Here is a 19,513-nt window from a genome sequence, read left to right on the forward strand (position 1 = left end):
ACCCGCACCCCCCTGCCCACAGAGCCAGGAGCCTCGGCAACCACCTCTCCAGGGTGTTCCGGCGAGGCCAGAGCGGGCCCGAAGCCATGGGTTTGCAGTCATTAGGAATTCCGGAGTCAGGGGGGGAACGGAGAAGCTCCAGAGACCTGCAGACTAGTTCCAGGTGTACACGTTCCTCTCAGAATGCCCTGCTGTGGAGAGGTTTTGTTCCCCACCGGTCTCCCCGTTCCTGCGCACACAACTGCACAACACAGACTGGTACACGCTTTTATGCCATTAGACCTTTAATTACACAAGCTGTGCTCTGAAATCATGTTCAGAGCGGGCCTTTTCCAAAGACACTGGCGTTGGCAGGTGGTCACCAGAGCAGTTCAGCCTTCACCCCTTCTGCAAATGTCCTCTGTCAGCTTGGGGAAAAACTCCTCCAGGCCCCTCTGTCCTCCGAAGTCAGCGATGGCCCCAGAGCCACAGCAGGGTCAGGCTGTGTAGCTTGCTGACGGACCTCACCCAGAGATGGGGCCCGAGCACCAGGGAACTGGGCATTCAACTCCTGGGCCGGGGCTCATGGGGCAGGGAGACCCACAGCCCTCCAGGCTTCTCATTCAGACTAGAGTTTGGCAAGGAGGGCCAGAGGCCAAGCAGCTCCTGTCCCTTGCCTCCCTTTTGCAGGAGACCTATGTGGGGACCTGCTAGGGAGGGGCCCGCTCCGGTCGATTTCATTCCCATTTCCACATGCCCTTTCCTGAATCATTCACGAGTGCCCCTATTCCCAAAGAGTCCCCCAAAGGGGCTTACAGCTTACAGGTAGCCTGAGCCACTTTGGAGCTGGTTTTTCTGTTCAGGGCTTGGCAGATAAAGGTCCCAGCTTCCAGGAGCTTCTGGAGGTTCACACCCTTCGAGAAACAAGAGGATGCTCTAGGTTATGCCATGCCTGCAGTGTCCAGGGAGACCTTGGACTGGACCCAAAACCAGTACTGAGAGAGTAATGGTGAAGACAGATGGGTTCTTGTTCCTCTTGTGCTGGGACAGCCTCTCCTTGCAAGGCTGCAGCCTTCTGCCATCTGCGGTGACCCCCCCCAGGATCCCCCTCTGTAAGATGTCTCCGTCTGTGGAATGGTTTCTACTGCTGCCACCAGGGCAGGGATCTTGCCAGTCTTGTTCCATCCCCGTCTCCAGCGCCCAGCGCAGGGCCCGGCCCGCAGCAGTCAGCAAGTGCGGACTGAAGTGATAAAGACCGCCAGGTAAAGCGAGCCAGGAGGGAAGCACCAACTGAAAGGACCATCCCAAAAATCTGTCCGTGCCAGGAGCTCCCATGTACTGGTGTGTACCATGCGCTCAGCTCTGGGCTGGGCACTCTGCACTTTCCTACCTAGTCATTGCAGCCCCATGAGAGAGGTGCTGCCAGCATTCAGATTTCTTAGGTCCTGGGAGGTGAAATCATTTGTCAGGTCACACAGCTCGTGAGTGGAGGACCAGGTTTTAAACCAAGATCCATCTGGTCCCAAAGCTCAGACGCGGTACTCCTTCCAACCCACCACTGAGGGTCCTCACTGACTCTGACAGAGCCCTGGGGAGGGCTGTCTCCTTCTCCTGCCCTCTTTGTGGAATGAAACAGAGGTCCAGAGGGAACTGATTCAGGTCACGGATGTGGCCCTTCCCTACACCTTGGTGCCTCCTCTGCTACCTCTTAACTCTCCTCGCTATCAGCAAAAAAACCTCAACAAAACAATCCGCTTCTGGGACGCCTGGGTGGCTCAGTTGGTTAAGCAGCTGCCTTCAGCTCAGGTCATGATCCCAGCATCCTGGGATCGAGTCCCACATCGGGCTCCTTGCTCAGCAGGGAGCCTGCTTCTCCCTCTGCCTCTGCCTGCCATTCTGTCTGCCTGTGCTCGCTCTCTCTGATAAATAAAATCTTTAAAAAAAAAAAAAAAAAAACCAAAAAACCCCAATCCGCTTCTGTCCTCGGACTTCAAGGAGAGTTCTAGTCATTTCAGGGCTGTTGCCACCAGGGGGCAGGCGAGCTCACCGTGTGAATGCCTAAGCCAGACAGCATGTAGACGAGGTCCTCAGTGGCCAAGTTTCCGGATGCCCCCTGTGCATAGGGACAGCCTCCGAGTCCTGCCACAGAAGAGTCCACGACACTCACTCCCATCTGGAAACACAAGGATGGTGAAACATGGGTGTCATTGTGGGGACAAGAGTCTACAAAGCCAGGAGGTCCTTGCAAACCTCCCAATCAACTGCAGCCTGAAATTCCACTGAGTTACTCCTTCCTTTGGCTAAGGAGTCTATTTATTTTTTAATTAATTAATTAATTAATTTAAAGATTTTATTTCTTTGACAGAGAGAGACACAGAAAGAGTAGGAACACAGGCAGGGGGAGAGGGAGAAGCAGGCTTCCCGCTGAGCAGGGAGCCTGACACTGGGCTCTGTCCTAGGACCCTGGGATCATGACCTGAGCCAAAGGCAGATGCTTAACGACTGAGTCACCAAGGTGTCCCTCAATGGTTCTTTTCAGTTCCTAAAACAGTGTGAGTCTCCTTTGTGGACAGTTTCCTCTGCCAGGGTTATCTTCCCTGGTTCCTTTCATGCTCAATTCCTGACCCTGAAACGTCTCCCCAGGTCCTTCCTGATCGCAAACCTAAAGGAAGCACTACCCTTGGTTCAGATTTCAGGCCTCTATTGTTTCCTGTGATTCATTTACCCCCCACCACCCCCACCTAAGTAAGGCTGCTCTCACTTCAAGTTGGGCCTCTAACCCCAGGCGGCCTATCCCTTTTCCCCAGCCAGGGCAGCCCACTTTCCTAATGACATTTCCCTTTCTCCTCTCCCCTCAAACCTCTCACAGACCTTAATCTGGACAGCTACAATGGAGAAAACAAAGTTACAGAGTCATGTGGCTTAGAGACCTGAGCCTCTAGGAGATAACTTAATATTAAAAAAAACAAAAAACAAAAAAAAAAACAACCAACCAACCAAAAAAGGAAAAAAAAAACTCTAAGAACAAAGACGGCCCAGGACTGCTTTAGCAAACCTAAAGGCCACAGGCCAGACTTCAACCAATGTGACAGGAAGGTCAGATACAAGACAAACACAGCCTGTGGTCAGACACAGAACTTTCCTTCTAAGGGGTGGCCAGTTCACAGAATCCTCCTTCCTAGCCCACAAGGAGCAAAACTCGAGGGTAACCCAATCTGAAGCCTCAGTTCAATCTTTGGGGAGCAGCACCCCTGCAGTGACCTCTGCTGCCTCTCTGCCTCACCTCCCCTGCCCATTCCCTAAGCGCATGTGCAGTCACAACACTTGGTGGGCCTGGGGGTGTGTCCTCCCCAAACCCCACCTCAGCCTTTCAGCCCAGGGCTGCCTAGTCAGCTTCCTGTTCCCCCTTTTCCAACTGCTTTTCTTCCTCACATCCTCCAGGCCTCACTCAGGTCTCTCGTGGCAAATCCACTCTGACCACCCCAGCTGGGACGGAGGCCATCCTTAGTCACGTGCTTCCTTCCTGCAAGTGACCTGTCCTAACACATGAGGATTACCACGGAACTCCCTTGACTGTCCCCCTCACACACCCGTACAGGCCAGGGTCACATGTCCGTGTCCTCTGTGGCCGCCCAGGGCCTGGCATACAAGTATCCGTGAGTGCTCACTGAAAGAACCCGGGAGCCTAGCTGGCCTGCCACTATGTCCTCCTGGAGGACGGACACGCACCTTTCTCCTCGGACCCACCTTACCTGCAGGGCCACCAAGGTGTTGGCCAGGGCCTGGCCATAGGTGTCATGGCAGTGGACAGCTAGGGCAGCCACGGGCACCTCGTGCATGACCGCAGACAGCATGTCCTTCATGATCCCAGGAGTGCCCACACCGATGGTGTCCCCCAGGGAGATCTCGTAGCAGCCCATCGAGTACATCTTCTTGGTGACCTGGGGGAGCAAGCAAGCAAGCACTTGGAGGACATCAGATTCCTCAAGCCAAGTGTCCAAGACCTCAGAAGCAGAGGTCCTGGGCAGGACATCTCCCTGTCTGAAACGCTAAATTCCTGTCCGATCGTAGGCTGCTTACAAGTTTGAGTGGGGACGAAAACCCCTCTCTACTCACTAGGAAGCAGAGATGGAAGGACCAGAGCTGGCCCTGCAAGCCCGAGCTCTCCTCCCACCCGCTCCTACCGCCGCGGCCTCTGACTTCACGTGCCACCTCCACACCCTGCGTCAGAGCCAACAACTGGAATCAGGAACACGGACTCCTCTCACAGAACTGTCTTCAGTAAGATCTGCGACCTCGTGGGTCTGAGCAGCTATTTTCAACAGAAGTACCTGTTTAAATTTTTAGAAGCTCATCTGCAAATCCCTGAAATCCCTGAGAAACCAGTGCAACGTGTGCCCCTCTCGAGGAGATGCTGCCCCACACGGCGCTGCCACAAGTGGACGGTGCGACAGGGCAGGGACGCAGAGGACACTCAGCACGGGCCTGCCAGGCACATGGGACTGGCGAGCACCCCACCGCCCGGGCAGCAGACTGAGGACAGCGGGTGGAGGCAAAGGCCACAGCGAAGCGGGGGGGGGGGCCTCTGGAGTGACACACGCTGGGGCCCCAACCCAGTTCGGCTGCTCCTTGGCTGGGGCGGGGGTGCTTGGAGCTTCCATCTCTCCTTCCAAGAAGCAGTGGCGAGGCTTTGCGCAGCGGCAGGGAAGGCTGGCGGGACGGGAGGCTGGGACAGGGGCAGAGCGGCCACTCTCAGGGAGCACTGCTATCTCCTTGATGCTCCCTGCTATGCCGGAAGGGCGGGTGTGTGTGTGTGTGTTTCCTCGCTTGAGAAACGGACTAACAATAACACCAAATTTGCACAGTAACTTTGACAACGAAGGGGCATATGTCCTTGGGTTGCTCAGACCCTGTTCCCACACTGTGCTCTCCTCAGTGCTGACTTGGTTCCCGTTTGGAGGACAGCGAGGGTGAGGAACTTCTGGGAGCCTGGGCAGGGAGCCCCTCCACGGATCACCTCAACTATCACCTGTCCACTGACCAGACGGCAAACTGAGTCAGAGGCTTCCAGGCTGGGGCAGAGGGTAGGGCTTCAAGCGCACTAGGAGGTGGGCCTCCAGGAGCAAGTGCTGGGCGGTGCTCCCAGAGGGGTGCAATGAAGGAGCTGCGGGAACGAATGACATCAGTGACCCACCAGGAACAGGTGGTGAGGGGAACCTCACAAGCAGGCAAGGCAGACAACCCTTGGAAAACCCCTGGCCCGATATACACACACCTCAGCTACTTTGGCCGGGGAGATCTTCCCTTCATAGGGGCATCCAAGCACACAGGAGACATACCTGCGGGAGGACAGGGGAGGGATGGTGTCAGGGCCCCAGAGCTCCCAGGCCCGCAGGGCTGACCTGGGTAGCTGTCTGACAGTCATCTCTGAGATGCAGCAAGGTCAAATGCCCCCGGAAAAGGGAGATTCCTTCGGGGTGGGGGGCAGCGCATGGGGGGCCAGGAGGGGGCGGCGGAGAGCCAGGGCAGGGAAGGGATGGGCCTCCTCTGCTGCTTGCTGGGGAAGCTGGGGTTGCACAGGCCTGAGGAGAGAAGCCAGCCGAAGAGGGCAGTGAGCAGGCATCAGAGCCGCAGGGCGTTGAGACCAAGCAGAACATGTGCCGCAAGGTAGCTGGGTCCCCTACTCCCGTACTCCGTGGTCCCAGGAGGGGACCCCGGACAGATGAAACCAAGCAGGAACAAAAGGGCTGGGCTGGCCTGAGGGCCAAGGATCGGCTGCTCCAGTGAGCTGCCCGAAGATTCACACTCATTTATTCGACAGATACTGAGAGAGCTGCCCACTACGTGCCCGGCACTGGGTCATGCAGTGAAAAGACGGACAAGGTCCCTACGCTCATGGAGGTTACTTCCAGTTAGCGAGCGAGCTGGTGAAAGGGCAACCGAAGGAACGGGTGAGATGATCCCAGAGAGATGTGCCACGAAGGGAAGAACGGCGGCGCGGCGGGAGCCAGGAGAGGCTGGCCGTAGCCAGGGTGGCCCAGGAAGACCTCCGGCCCTGACACGGGAGCCAAGAGGTGAGCAGGCGGCAGGAGCCACCGGGAGAGCGTCCCGGGCAGAGAGCAGAGCAGCGTGGAGCCCAGGATGTAGAGAGGATGTGCTCAAGCTCAGAAGGACGGAAGAGCTGGGCACAGCCAGCCAGCGACAGAGAACACAGCACGTGGCTGGACAGGAGGGCGCAGGCCGATCACGGCGCCCCGCGGCTGTGGGAAGGAGTTTGGATCTTTGGATCTTGGTGGGCTTCTGTTCCCACCTGCCCTGTTGGAGCTAAGGCCCCACTGAGACCTCTTAGAGTTTGGCAAACTCTTCAGCATGTGAGAAGCAACACAGATCTTGTCTGGATACATCATTTTGGGCCCAAAGATCTCAGAGTGTTTTCCCAACTTCCTTCTCCTCCTTGTTCTGCAGTCACTGCTGAGCAAGGAGATGGGAGATGCTGATAACGAGCACAGGCTTGGAGTCAGGGAGACCCCATGGGCCCCTGCTTCCCCACGCACCCCCCCCCCCCAAAGCCACCTACCCCTTGCTTCCCCAGTGCCCTGGCGTGCTGGCCCTGCACTGCGGGAGGGAGCCCACCATGAACTGTGGCACGTGGGCTCTGCCCTCACAGGGTGCGGGGTCCATCGGGAGTGGGAGGCAGGGAAAAAGCTAACATGAAGCCAAGTGCTCTGTCAGAGGATATCTGGGGGCCCTGAGAGCCCAACGAGGGGTACTAACACCAGCTGAGGCCAGAAAAAGCTTCCCGGAGAAGCCAGAGGATGAGCAGAGTTAGCCTGGACAAGTAGGATGTAGGACAGGAGAGGACTAAGTCTATGGAAAGCACATGCAAAGGTCCAGAGGTAAGAGTGGGAGCATGGAAGTAAGGACTGAAGTTCCAGTCAGGCTGGAATGCAGCGAGCTGAGAAGGCAGGGCTGGATAGTTAGCAGCAGTGGACAACGAGGCTGCAGACAAAGGCAGTGTCTCGGAAGCCAAGTGGGAAGTCCAGGGAGCATCACTGACAGGTTTTAACCAGGGAGTGAGGTGATCACACGTGCACTTTCTGAAAGAGCACGCTGGCTGCAGTGTAGACAGTGTATGACCTCACAGCCGACTCTTCGGCCTTCCTGAGCCGGTTCTGTCCTCTGGAAGCAGGGACCATGGGGTCACAGTCAGATAACACAGGGACGATGCCTAGCACTCTGGCGTGAAAGATGTGATGCTGGAGACCTAGAAGCCGAGAGGGCTCCTCAGACCTGTGTGATTGGGGGTGCTGGAGCTGGGATTCATCTGACCTCCACAGACTCCAGGGAGTGTCCTTTCCTGCTGGATTCCTCTGGGGAACAGACCCCAAAACCAGGTTTGGAGAAAGCACTTGCCAGGATTTCTTCTGACCACATCTACTCGAGGAGAGATGTCAAGGTGTAGAGTGTAGGCAGCCTGTGCTCAGGATAAGGAGTTTGTAGGGGGAAGGTGGCTTGAGTCAGAGCCTGGCCACCTTTCCAGAATGGTTCTGAGGAGAAGGCAGGCGGCACTGACATGGAGTGACTCACCCACGCACGGGGATACCGGCGGCCCGAGCCGCCCTCAGGATCTCGTCAGATCGCTGTAAACTCTCCTCAATGGAGCAATTGGTGTTCTTCTTGGTGAACAGCTCTGAGGCAGCAACAAAGACCGTCACCTCCTTGGCTCCAGCGGCAATCTGCCAATAGCCGGGTGAATTCCTTTCAGTTTTTTTTCTCTTTGAGGAACACCAGCGTTGGCAAAGTGGCAAAAGCCCTTGTCTTACAGTGAATTTTATAACACACAAATATCATGAGTTGAACTGTGACCACCCCCCACCAAAAGAAGGTCTGTAGAAGTCCTAATCCCCAGTACCTCAGAATGTGGCCTTATTTGGAAATAGGGTAGGTGTAGCAGTAATTGGTTAAAATGAGGTCATAGTGGTCGTGACTCCAATAGGAATGGCATCCTTCTAAGATGGAGGCTGTGTGAGGACACAGGTGGGATGGGAGTGAGGTGAGCGAGGGCTGCCGGTCTTCACCAGAAGCTAGGACAGCCACGTCCTCCCAGCCCCCAGGAGGGAACAGTGGTATGTGGAGGAACCAAGTACCCCTAGGGTTTCAGACTTTGTGCCACCACAGCTGTGAGAGAACACATTTCTGTTGTTCTAAGGCACCTAAGCTTTTGGTATTTTCTTATGGCAGCCCTAGGAATGAAAACAGTGAATTCTAGCCCCATCAAAGAAACACAACCACCCTGAGCCTTCCCCCAGGGCCCAGCACGGCTGCTGTCATCACTGTCCTGGATGTCACTCTTAAGAACAGCTTTCTGGGGCGCCTGGGTGGCTGTGGATTGGAGCCTCTGCCTTCGGCTCAGATCATGATCCCAGGGTCTTGGGATTAAGCCCCGCATCGGGCTCTCTGCCTGCTTCCTCCATCTCTGCCTGCTTCTCTGCCTACTTGTGTTCTCTGTCAAATAAATAAATAAGATCTTTAAAAAAAAAAAAAAAAAAAAAACAAACAGCTTTCTGGGGCGCCTGCGTGGCTCAGTGGGTTAAACCTCTCCTTCAGCTCAGGTCATGATCTCAGGGTCCTGGGATCGAGCCCCACATCGGGCTCTCTGCTCAGCAGGGATCTCTGCCTGCCTCTGGCTACTTGTGATCACCTCTCTGTCAAATAAATAAATAAAATCTTTTTAAAAATTATATATATATATATAGAGAGAGAGAGAACAGCTTTATGCCTAAATTCAGAATCAGCATCCCCAGTGACATTCTTGTCCAACACTCCAGGAAAGATGGCAGATACCAGCAACCACTGTGGGGAGCACGATCTTCTCTAAAGAGAAAATGGATAATGACAACAAGAGCTAATATTTACTAAGCACTTACTTTCTTCAAGCCTCTTGTTAAGTAATAAGGGTGCATTCTAGCCTCTGAAATCCTTCCAGCATTAGGTACTATGATCAGCCCTAATTTACAGGCATAATCTGAGGCTCAGAGAGGTTAAACAGCTGGTCAAGGTCAGAGAGCTGGGGGTGGCAGGGCCAGGACTGCCTTGGGTCTGTCTGACAGCGCTCATCACTACCAGAGGCAAGCCCTTCACACAGATGGCCCAAGACAGGGACTAGGCCCAGCGACAAGACAGGGACCAACATCATCAATCTCATTTCAGGGGCCCCCCGCCATCAAGCAAGTCTCTTACCGCTGCCTGGAAGCCTTTGATATTCGGGGTCAGGACTGGGTAGTTGATGCCAGGAAATTTCTGGATGCCCTTCAAAACTTCAGCATTGTCAGCCATCTGGGAGCCAAAGGAGACATTACCAGGTCACTGTCAAGGCAGGCAGAGAGCACAGGTAGAAAAAGTGTTTCTATCACACAATCTCTGTTGTCTAGAAGCCCTGGAGGAGTCCTTTTGCAGAGCTGGGTCTCTCCAGTGCTTCTCTCCAGTACTCTTTGTTTGACTGCTGATGGGCCCAGGGCTCCTTGGTGCAAGTAAGTCCCCCAATTTCTCCTACGGCTAATACTAACAGCTTCTCACAAGCGGTGACAACACTACCAGCCATTTACCAAGAAACTCTGTTACTTAATGCTCAGCTGAAACAAGATCTCTCTTTCCACTTGATTGTTTCTGTGAACCAGGAGTCATCTGTCTCTCCCTTTTACAAACACAGACGCCACATCTCTAGACAGGACTAGAGATTCTAGACTTCGAGAGCCAGAAGAGGCTTGAGAGGCCACCCTAAGCTTGGAGAGGGGAAGATCTCACCAAGGTCCCCAAGCAAGTCAGGGCCAAAGCCAAGATGGAATCCAAGCCTCCTGCCTTCCGGGTGATGGTCTTCTGCTGCCCATGCTTACAGAAGTCACGAGAGCAAGCCAGAGGTCTGGAGCCCTATGTTCCCAACATCTACGTTCTTCCAGGGCAACTGCAAAACTTCACATCTGTCTCATCTGAGAAACGATTACTGAGGGCTGGGGCTCACCTGGGGCACCCACTTGGGGGACACAAAGCTGGTGGCTTCTATAACGGGGAGTCCTGCTTCAGAAAGCATGTCTATCAGCTTGATTTTTGTAGAAGTAGATACGATATTCTGTGATGGAGAAAGAAACACCAGAAAAGACGGGTCAGCAAAAGTGGGAACCAAATGGCCTCAGCCACAGTGCCTGTTAGTCCAAAGCTGGCTACAGCATGCACTTCGCTATCTCTACTTTCAGACACAAGCACGAATCCACGTGTAATTCAGGCCAACAGGTGGGGGACAGCTTCAAGTTCTACAGATAGTATTTTGCAGGGGAGGCAGCTTCTCGCCTGAAGAGGACTAAATGTGTACATGGAAACAATAGTTTTGTATCATAAAGCCTTTTTCTTAACTGTTTCTTGATTTATGACCCCATCGTAAACCAACTGAGAGCCATGTGCCGTGGCCTGATAGGGCAGTGATGACTAACCCTCTGTCTGGGTCCTGTTCCGTCTCCGAACTCGCACCAGACCTGATCCTCCCATGGTTGGCCTCCCGCTTCTCTCTCTCCCTCCCCCACCATGCCTAGTTGCTCATTAGATTCTACGGTTCTCTCTTTCCAAATCTACTACCATTCCTCCCTGTATGTTATGGCATGGTCTCACTCTACCAATTCATCCCACACAAGAATCTTTCTAAAACAGTCTCCATTGTTTCAGTCTCCTGCTCAAAAGCCTTCCATGGCTCCCTAGTGCTTACAGGATTAGATAAAAAAAATTCCAAGAACTCAGTCTTTCTCACCAGGCCTTTTCACACCAACCCCATCAATTTCTCTCCCATTACTTTACCTTAATCCATCCCATAAGTAATTTCTGGAGCCCTCCATGTTCCAGGCATGGTGCTAGGTGCTAGGGATACAGCAGTGGGCAGAACAGACACGATTCTGCCCTCACAGAACTTTTAGTTTATTGTTATCAATAAGTTCTCACTACTGAAGCTACGCCTTCCAAAAAAAAAGAAAAAGCTTTTCCGATTGAAAAAATAATGCACAATTATTTCAGAAAACATGCCCCAAACAAACAAAAACATCCTTAAAATCTCCCAGAGATAACACTATTTACATCATAATGTGACTTTCTAGATCTGTGCAGTCCAATATATTAGACACTAGCCATAAGTGGCTATTTAAATTTACATGAATTTAAATTACATAAAAACAAAATTTCAGTTTCCCCGCTACAGCAGTCACATTTCAAGTGCTCAAAACCCACGTGTCCAAGACAGATCACATCTAGAACATTTCCATCTTCACAGAAAGTGCTACTGGACAGCATTGTTCTAGATCCTTCTCTAGGTGGATGTTCCCACAGATGTATAAGCTTTTTGTTTTACATAGAAGTGCAAGATTAAAGAAAATGCCTATGATTTTATAATCTGTTTAGTCACTTAACATACTCCTATATTAGTACAGCTTCCTAATCCATTTAATGAAGTCATTAAAGTATATTTGAGCTAACTTTCTCCACACTGAGCACTGAGGCTGTTTCCAACTATTTTATTACAACAAGGTTGTGAGGAGCATCTCCAAGGCTAAGTCTTTGCATGTGGCCTTCATGACATCCTTTGGTAAGTCCCCTCATGCGGAATTAGAATTGCCAGGTGAAAGGCATGCCCTTACCTTCCGTCTACTCTCCTGTGGCCTTTCCCATCTGCCCTGCCGCACGGACCGGGCAACACCACACCTGATATGCCACCGTCTTAGACTGCTGTACTGTCACCCCACCCCACCTGGCCTCCTCAACCTCTCGACTTTGCTTGGCGTCAGCTGGGGCAATCCGATCTGGCACAGCTCTGTCCACCCCTCTGCGCCCACCACAGGCAACTCTCACTGCTCGAAAAACCTCTTTTGGTTGATTTCCATCTTTACCTTTTCATTCTGTAGTCCATCTCGGGCACCAACTTCCACAATTTTCACTCGCTTTGGGAAAGTACCCAGAGAAGAGGTGCTGACCTTTGGTTTAAAAGAGGAAAAACAAAAAGGGTTGGGAGAAGATTGTCACAATTCTCCAAGGAGACAAATCTAAAAGAAGGGACCCCTCTTCACTGAGATAGGACGCAGCATCTCTCATTTGGATGGTTTTAGAAGGAAAAACGTAAAGAACAAAAGCATTTCACTGAGGAATGGGCACAAGATCCCTGCTCCTAGTACTGGCCCATTTCCAACGGCCCGTCTGCCAGCTGAGCATGTAGGTTGTTTCCTACACAAACCTATTTGCACCTCCCCAAACAGAACTGTTTAAATTCCGTCTGGCTTCATGCTTTCTCAGTAAAAAGCAACACATGTATTCCATTGCTTAAGCCAGAAACCTGACTCATCCCTTTACCCCACTCCCCGTGGGCTAGAAGGTTCTTATCATTTGGTTCCTGCTGATCTCAGTGAACTCATGACTTGTTTCTACTGCCCCACATCTCCCAGTGAACTCCTTACTTGTCCTGACTCCCTCATATTCCCCTCCCCACCCCACCCCCAGTAGAGGGTCCCTATACTGCAGCCCCAGTGGCCTTCCTCCCACAGCAGGGCCCCAAGGCTTACTACTCCCTCCGCCCAGAATGCTCTTCCGCATCTGGCTCCTTCTCATCGTTCAGCCAGATGGGCCTCCTCTGACTGCCCTTTGTAAAGCTGCCGATCCCCTGACCCTCAACATTTTCTATTTCAAAACTCTAATTCCCGGGGCGCCTGGGTGGCTTAGTCGGTTAAGCGTCCGACTCGTGATTTCAGCTCAGGTCATGGTCTCAGGGTTGTGAGACTGAGCCCTGCATTAGGCTCTGCCCTGGGTATGGAGCCTGCTTGAGATTCCCTCTCCAGGAATAGCAAATAAATGCATGAAGGGCATATCCACCCCGGGGGAAGGAGGAGGACTTGTTCTGTAACAGTCACAGGCTGGGTGATGGCAAAGAGTACGTCTGGGGAGAGAGGACACCAACAGCTGAAGACAGTTTAAAAAAAAAAAGGCTTTTCCACTTAGAGTCTGCCCCAAATCCTCTCCACCTTACCCCCAAGCAATATGAAGCTTCTTTTCCCTCTTTCCTCTGTTCTTAATATTGTAACTCTTCAAATGAACTATGCTTTACCAGATTTAACCTGGTAAATCTGGCAGGATAAACATACTGCAGTGGGGCAAGGGGAGAAGTGCACTCGGTAATCTATTAAGGATCCCAAACACCTGAAACCCTCAAGGAAGGAAGCGCTCCCTGCTACAGATCAGCTGGAACTTGAACAACTCACCTGAACTGGCCTTGCCTTCAGCCAGCAAAACTTCCTAGAGACTAAAGTGACGAGCCATTGAATTGCATGAAGTCACCAGGCTACGTTGGAAGGTCCCTGCCAGTTGAATGTCCCTACAACAGGGTTGTTCAGCCTTTGCTGATACACTGCCCTAAGTTGATCCCATTGGAATGTGAGCTGCATGACACTTTGTTTTATCCATTGCTGTAATTCTAAGGCCCTGGGACATAACAGGGGCTTGAGAGATAACTGCTGGATGTTGTTGAAAGCATGCAAGACCTGCTTCCAAGCTCCTTTTACGAAAACAGAACAAACTTAATTCCACGTCCTTTGGGGCACCTGGGTGTCTTGATCGTTAAGCGTCTTCCTTCAGCTCAGGTCATGATCTCAGGGTCCTGGGACTGAGCCCAGCATCAAGCTCTCTGCTTGGCAAGAAGCCTGCTTCTCTCTCTCCCACTCCCCCTGCTTCTGTTCCCTCTCTCACTGTGTCTCTGTCAAATAAATAAAATCTGGAAAAAAAAAAAAATTCCATCTCCTTCCCCATAACAACTCTTCACATAAAAATAAAACAATCACATTTATTAAGCACTTAATATTTGCCAGGCACTCGTACGAGCCTTTGACACATTAACCTTTATCAACCTCTCAAGCTTATTCGGTAGAACTATTACAATCTCCATTTCACTGTGAAAAATATGAAGCCCAGAGATTGAGTAACTTTCCCAAGATCACATGGTTAGCTGGGCAAGAGTCATTATCTGAACCTGGCAGTGTTGATCTACAGCGCTAGCTCTTAACCCCTGGGCCACATTGCCTCTGCCACCTTTCTGCCCTTGATACCCTCCCCCGCCACCACCAGTATTCTCTTGTCTTGGTTAAACACCCAGTTCATTCCCTCGGTATAGCCCTGCTCAGAGAGTATCTCCTCTAACCACAGAAGTCCAGGGCCAAGCCTCCTGAGCTATGGCCTATCTATACCAACAGCTAATACCAACTAAAGCCTAGTGCTAACTTCAGGATCTGTACCTCATTTAGTACCTACATGGCAGGGACTATCATTATCTAACCTCATACAGGAAGAAACAGTCTCAGAAAGATTCTCCAAAATCACACAGCTAGCAAGTGAAGTCTGGCTTGAACCATCTGTTTCTGACACCAAGCCTCTGCTAGTAACCCCACGGCAGATCTATGACCTCATTACACCAGGAATTTTTTCAAAGCATATTAATATCCACCATCTCACGTAATTTTCTTAGTCTTCCAAGTTGGAAGTACCATCTTTATTTTACACATTAATGATCGGTAGGGGTGGGTGGCCTAGTAGACAGTAAAGTGGCTTTCTGAGGGGCCCACTTGTGAAGATGGTGTGATCTCCCCACTACACACTTAGACTCCTTCTAAATCAAAGCAAAATTAATGCACCTCATTTATCACTTACTATGAGCTAAAGCAATGTCAAATTGCTTCCCTTAACCTCTACAGAACTCAGATAATGTTTACCCATGTTACAGACGAGCAAACTGAGGTTTAGAGAGCAAACAACGGTCATGCGACCTAGAAAGTGGCAGAACCACTGGGAAACCACAGCTTCAACTTTAGCCAAAACCATTTATTTCTTCAACCCCTCGTTCAACTAGGTCTCTTACACTTCCCCTCCAGTCACTGAGCATTGGTGGGGGAAACATCAGGATCCAACATGCCCAGAGTACAATTCCAAGGCAATCAGTCGCACATGGTCCTAAGTCCCCAAACGCAGCAAGAGCTGGAAAAGCAGGCAGAGGGAGAGGGAGGACCTCGCTTTTTCCACTCGGAACTGGAAGATTATATGTATCACTTCTGAGGAGCTTGGAGAGCTCAGAGGGAGAAGGTGCCAGGGTGGCCGGGAAGAGCCTTAGGCGGAATCAGGGCACCTGGGATGGCGCCCCAGGTCTCCACGACCCGAGCAAGTCGTTCCCCATCTCTGGTCCTCACTCTCCTCATGTCCCTCAAGAAATGTGGGCGGGACAAAGATCGAGACTCCAAGGCCCTCCCGACAGTGGCCTGGGCAACTGCCCGGCTTCGCCTCTCAGAGCGCTGCCACCACGGGCCAGGGCCCCGACCCCGACTGTCACGGTGCCTGTAGGGCCACCCTTCGGCGGGCCGGGGCACTTACAGCCCGGAGAGACGCTAAGCCCACCAGTCTCCGCGGCAGCGCGTTCCTCATGGTCGCCATCTTGGCCCAGCTTCCCCCGTCGCCCCCAGCTGAGTCCCACGTGACCGCCGACAGCCGGGTGGGCGTGCCCCGCGTTTGGGGGCGGCGCTTCTGGAGTGACGTAAAGACGCCCTGCGAGGGCTGTTTCCAGCTTCTAGGAGGTTTTCATTCCATTTGGGCAGTTTTTTTTTTCATCCATTATGTTTTTTCTGAGTGCTTTCTACTTGCCATGGCAAAGTGAGGCTAGGACTATGAAAATGAACAAGAAATAATCAAGGGGTTTAGAGTTCGGGAGCTCTGGGAAGACATATTAATAATCACACAATTAGTTGCATAATTACTACCTTTCGCAATAAAAGACGGAGCATTTTGCCATGCGCTGTTCTGAGTTCTTCGGCCGTGTTAACTCTTCCATCACGTCCATCACGATCTCCAGGATTTACATGCAGGCAGTCGACGGGAGGGAGAGGAAGAGCGCGCGCGCGCTCTAGTGAGCGAGAGACATCCTTTGATTTCATCCTTTTAAAATGGATAAGATTTTATGCAGATAAAGAAGACACAAGAAGAACTTTCCAGAGAACATAACATATGCCAAGACCCTGAGGCAAAGCAATTGAATGCTTAGAGCAGTGTTTTTCAACCATGTTGTACCCCATTAACTGGTTATAACATTAATCTAATGGGTGCCAACTTAAAAAAAAAAAAAGCATTGGAGTGTACTGTGTAAGTAATAAAGTTAAGTATTGCTTTGCAAATCTTGTTTGTTGTTATATATGTCAACCAGATTGCAATGTAGGCTTACTGTAGGCTGCAATTAGAAATGTTTGGGGGAAAAATTGTTTTAGGAAGATGGAAAGAAGGCCAGAATGACTGCAGAGCTGCGAGGGAGTAGGGACAGACTTTCCACTAAGATGGGAGAGATTGACAGGGACCATACCACCGACTTTGGAGAACACATAGCAATTCATTTAATGGATTTTAAACAAAGAGATGATCAAATTTGCATTTCGTGATTAGTCACTGTGGCTTCTGGGTGGGTGGATATCCAAATGTTAAGTACACTGACTGGCATTCTTAGGGGAGCAGAGAGGGTACTGTCCCTGCCTCCAGGGGGCTCAGATTTTAGCTATGGAGAGAACAAAACCTGGTAAGTGTTCTGTTTTGCTTCTGCAGCACCCAAAATTCCCTCCGTCATAACAGACCTGTACTCACAGAATTCTCAAACCTCCAGCTAGAGGACTGAACATGACCCAAAACTACTAGCATGACATTTATTTCAAAATATTTATGTGTGATGTTCATGACTATAATTTTTGACTTTCAAGAATTGCACAGTGAAGGGGCACCTGGGTGGTTCAGTGGGTTTAGCCTCTGCCTTCAGCTCAGGTCGTGATCTCGGGGTCCTGGGATCAAGTCCCGCATCGGGCTCTCTGTTTTGCAGGGAGCCTGCTTCCTCCTCTCTCTCTCTCTCTCTGCCTGCCTCTTTGCCTGCTTGGTCTCTCTCTGTCAAACAAATAAATAAAATCTTAAAAAAAAAAAAAAAAAAGAATTGCACAGTGAAAACTACAAACACTTCCTGAAGTTAAAAAGACAGGAATTAGGGGCAGCTGGGGGCTCGGTCAGTTAAGTGTCTGCCTTTGGTTCAAGTCATGATCTTGGGGTCCTGGGATGGAGCCCTGCATTGGGCTCCCTGCCTAGCAGGTAGTCTGCTTCTCCCTCTCCCTGTGTTCTTCCCCCTTGTGCTGGAGCACACCCTCTCTCTCTGACAGGACCCTGGGATCATAACCCAAGCCGAAGGCAGATGCTTAACTGACTGAGCCACCCAGGCCTCCCTAAAGGAGATTTTTAAGTATCTCTGCACCCAGTGTGGGACTGGAACTTATGACCCTGAAATCAAGAGTCGCATGCTCTTCTGAGCCAGCCAAGTGCCACTCTATTCCTAGTTTCTTGAGCATATGTATTACAAAAAGGTGTTGAATTTTGTCAAATGTGTTTCTGCTACAGTGTTTTTTTTCCCTTCATTTTGTTAATGTGGTTTATTACAATGATTGATTTCTGTATCTTGAACCATCCTTGCATCCCATGAATAAATCCCACTTGGTGATGGTGTGTAATACTTTGAATATGTTGCTGATTTTGGTTTGCTAGTATTTTGTGGAAGAGTTCTGCATCAATGATGATAAGGGATGTTGGTCTGTAGTCTTCTGGTAGTGTCTTTGTCTGGATTTGGTGCCAGGCTAATGATGGCCTCATAGAGTAAGTTAGGAAGTTTTCTCTCCTCTTTACTTTTCTGGAAATGTTAGTTCTTTAAATATTTAGTAGAATTCACCAAAGAAGCTAAGAACCAAAGAAGGTTCCAGGGCTTTTCTTTGTCAGGAGATCTTAAAATTACTGATTTGATCTCCTTACTTGTTCTACGTCTATTCAGGTTTTCTATTTCTTTGTGATTTAGTCTTGGTAGGTTTTGTGTTTTAGAAAATTTCTCAGTTCATCTAGTTACCCAATTTGTTGGAGTACAGCTGCTCTGTAGTGCTCCCATAATCCTTTTCATTTCTGTAGAACTCATAGTAGTGTCCCATTTTCATTTTTATTTTAGTAATTTGGATCTTTTTCCTCAGTCCAACTTAGCTATGGGTTTGTCATTTTGCTGATCTTTTCGAAAAACCAACTTTATCTTCTCTGTTGTTTTTCTCTATTTTGTTTATCTTTGCTCTAACGTGGTTTTTCTTCAATCTTCTTTCAATTCCTCAGACTCAGTAATTTACATTGTCCTATCCTCTGGTACAATATTCTTTCTTCTGCCTACTCAAATCTGCCTTTGAATCCCTCTGGGGAATTTCTCATTTCAATTGTACTTTTCAGCTCCAAAATTGTGTTATGTGTGTGGTTTCTTCTTAGATTATCTATCTAGCCATTTCTTCATAGATCTGTTTCATTCATACATCATTTTCTTGACTTCCCCACAGCTTCCTTTACTTTTCTGAGTATCTTTAAGGCAGCTGTTTTAAGGTCTGTCTAGTTTATCTGCCACCAGGTCTTTTTCAGGGGCTTGTTTCAGTTTCTGTTGATTCACTCTTTTCTTTTGAATGGGCCATGTTTTCCTGTATCTCTTTGTGCCTTGTGATTTCTTTGCGGACATCTGGACATTGGACTCTAATAATGTGGTAACTCTGGAAGTCAGATACCTCCTCCCTCTACCCACTTCCCAGGACTTGCTGGGTTTTTTTTATTTTTGCATTTTGATTGTTGTCGGTCTCTTGGCTACAGATGAGCCAGAGGTATAAACTTAGGCTCTTTTCTGAGCCTTTCCGTGGGCATGTGGTCATTTTCTAATTTTCCTCATACATGCAGTTGTTTTTGAATGTCCTAATTTTTAATGTCTGGCTCCCAAAAGGGGGAATATTTGAATGGGGGGGTATCAGTCCCTTAAATCCACTGGAAATCACTTCAGCCAGAGGCAGGGCTTGCGCCGTGGGAGAGGTCCAACAACAGTTGCCCACCCCTTTGCCTGTACTTCTGTGATCAGAAGCAGCAATCAGAGATCAGAGCTCAAAACTCAAATCCCAGATATTTGGACAACAGCGTCCTTTTTGCCCATGTTGACTCCCACAGGCTGTGTGTAAGTTGCTCCAGGAACATGTTCATCACTGCCAGCTCCATGGCTGTGGCTGGGGGATAGGTAGGTGGATTGACCCAAACCACAATTTACCATCTGAATCTTCCTCTGGAACTGGAGCCTTGGGAGACTCCGGACTTGTACAAGAGTTCCACCAGATTCTGCCAGTGTTAACTGTTGTCGAGGTCAGGAGACAGATTCCTGGTGCCCACTCACTGCCATCTTCCCAGAATCCTCCCTAAGGACTTCATCTCACAAAGCTCAGTACATTGTGGTCTCAGTATTATCCTAAGTATTTCCTAATTCCTTGTATGGTGCCCTCATTGATCAGTGACTTATTCTGAAGTGTGTTTTAAAATTTCCAAATATATAGATTTTTTTCCTTCAAGTTTTTATATTTTTATGGTCCTTTAATTATGTTGCAGATACACCCATCTGTATGATAGT

General features: G+C 50.2%; 1 protein-coding gene across 3 annotated transcripts; it reads right to left on the reverse strand.

Moving 5' to 3' along the window:
* Nucleotides 1-266: 266 nt before the first annotated feature.
* On the reverse strand, nt 267-15,524 carry HMGCL (3-hydroxy-3-methylglutaryl-CoA lyase). Of its 3 annotated transcripts, XM_082684667.1 has the most exons (10): nt 15,412-15,524; nt 11,901-11,984; nt 9,998-10,105; nt 9,220-9,315; nt 7,567-7,715; nt 5,255-5,318; nt 3,732-3,920; nt 2,027-2,152; nt 803-893; nt 267-387 (listed from the first exon to the last, which is right to left on the reverse strand). In XM_082684667.1, coding segments are annotated over exons 1-10 (969 nt in total). In that variant the 5' UTR covers nt 15,472-15,524; the 3' UTR covers nt 267-385. The 3 variants fall into 3 exon arrangements, with proteins under 3 accessions (XP_082540793.1, XP_082540792.1, XP_082540794.1); XM_082684666.1 differs by lacking the exon at nt 267-387 and having other exon boundaries at nt 660-893; XM_082684668.1 differs by lacking the exons at nt 267-387; nt 9,220-9,315 and having other exon boundaries at nt 660-893.
* Between the last annotated feature and the right edge of the window lie 3,989 nt (nt 15,525-19,513).

The sequence above is a fragment of the Mustela nivalis genome, assembly GCF_964662115.1.
Source record: "Mustela nivalis genome assembly, chromosome: 10".
Taxonomy (NCBI): Eukaryota; Metazoa; Chordata; class Mammalia; order Carnivora; family Mustelidae; genus Mustela; species Mustela nivalis.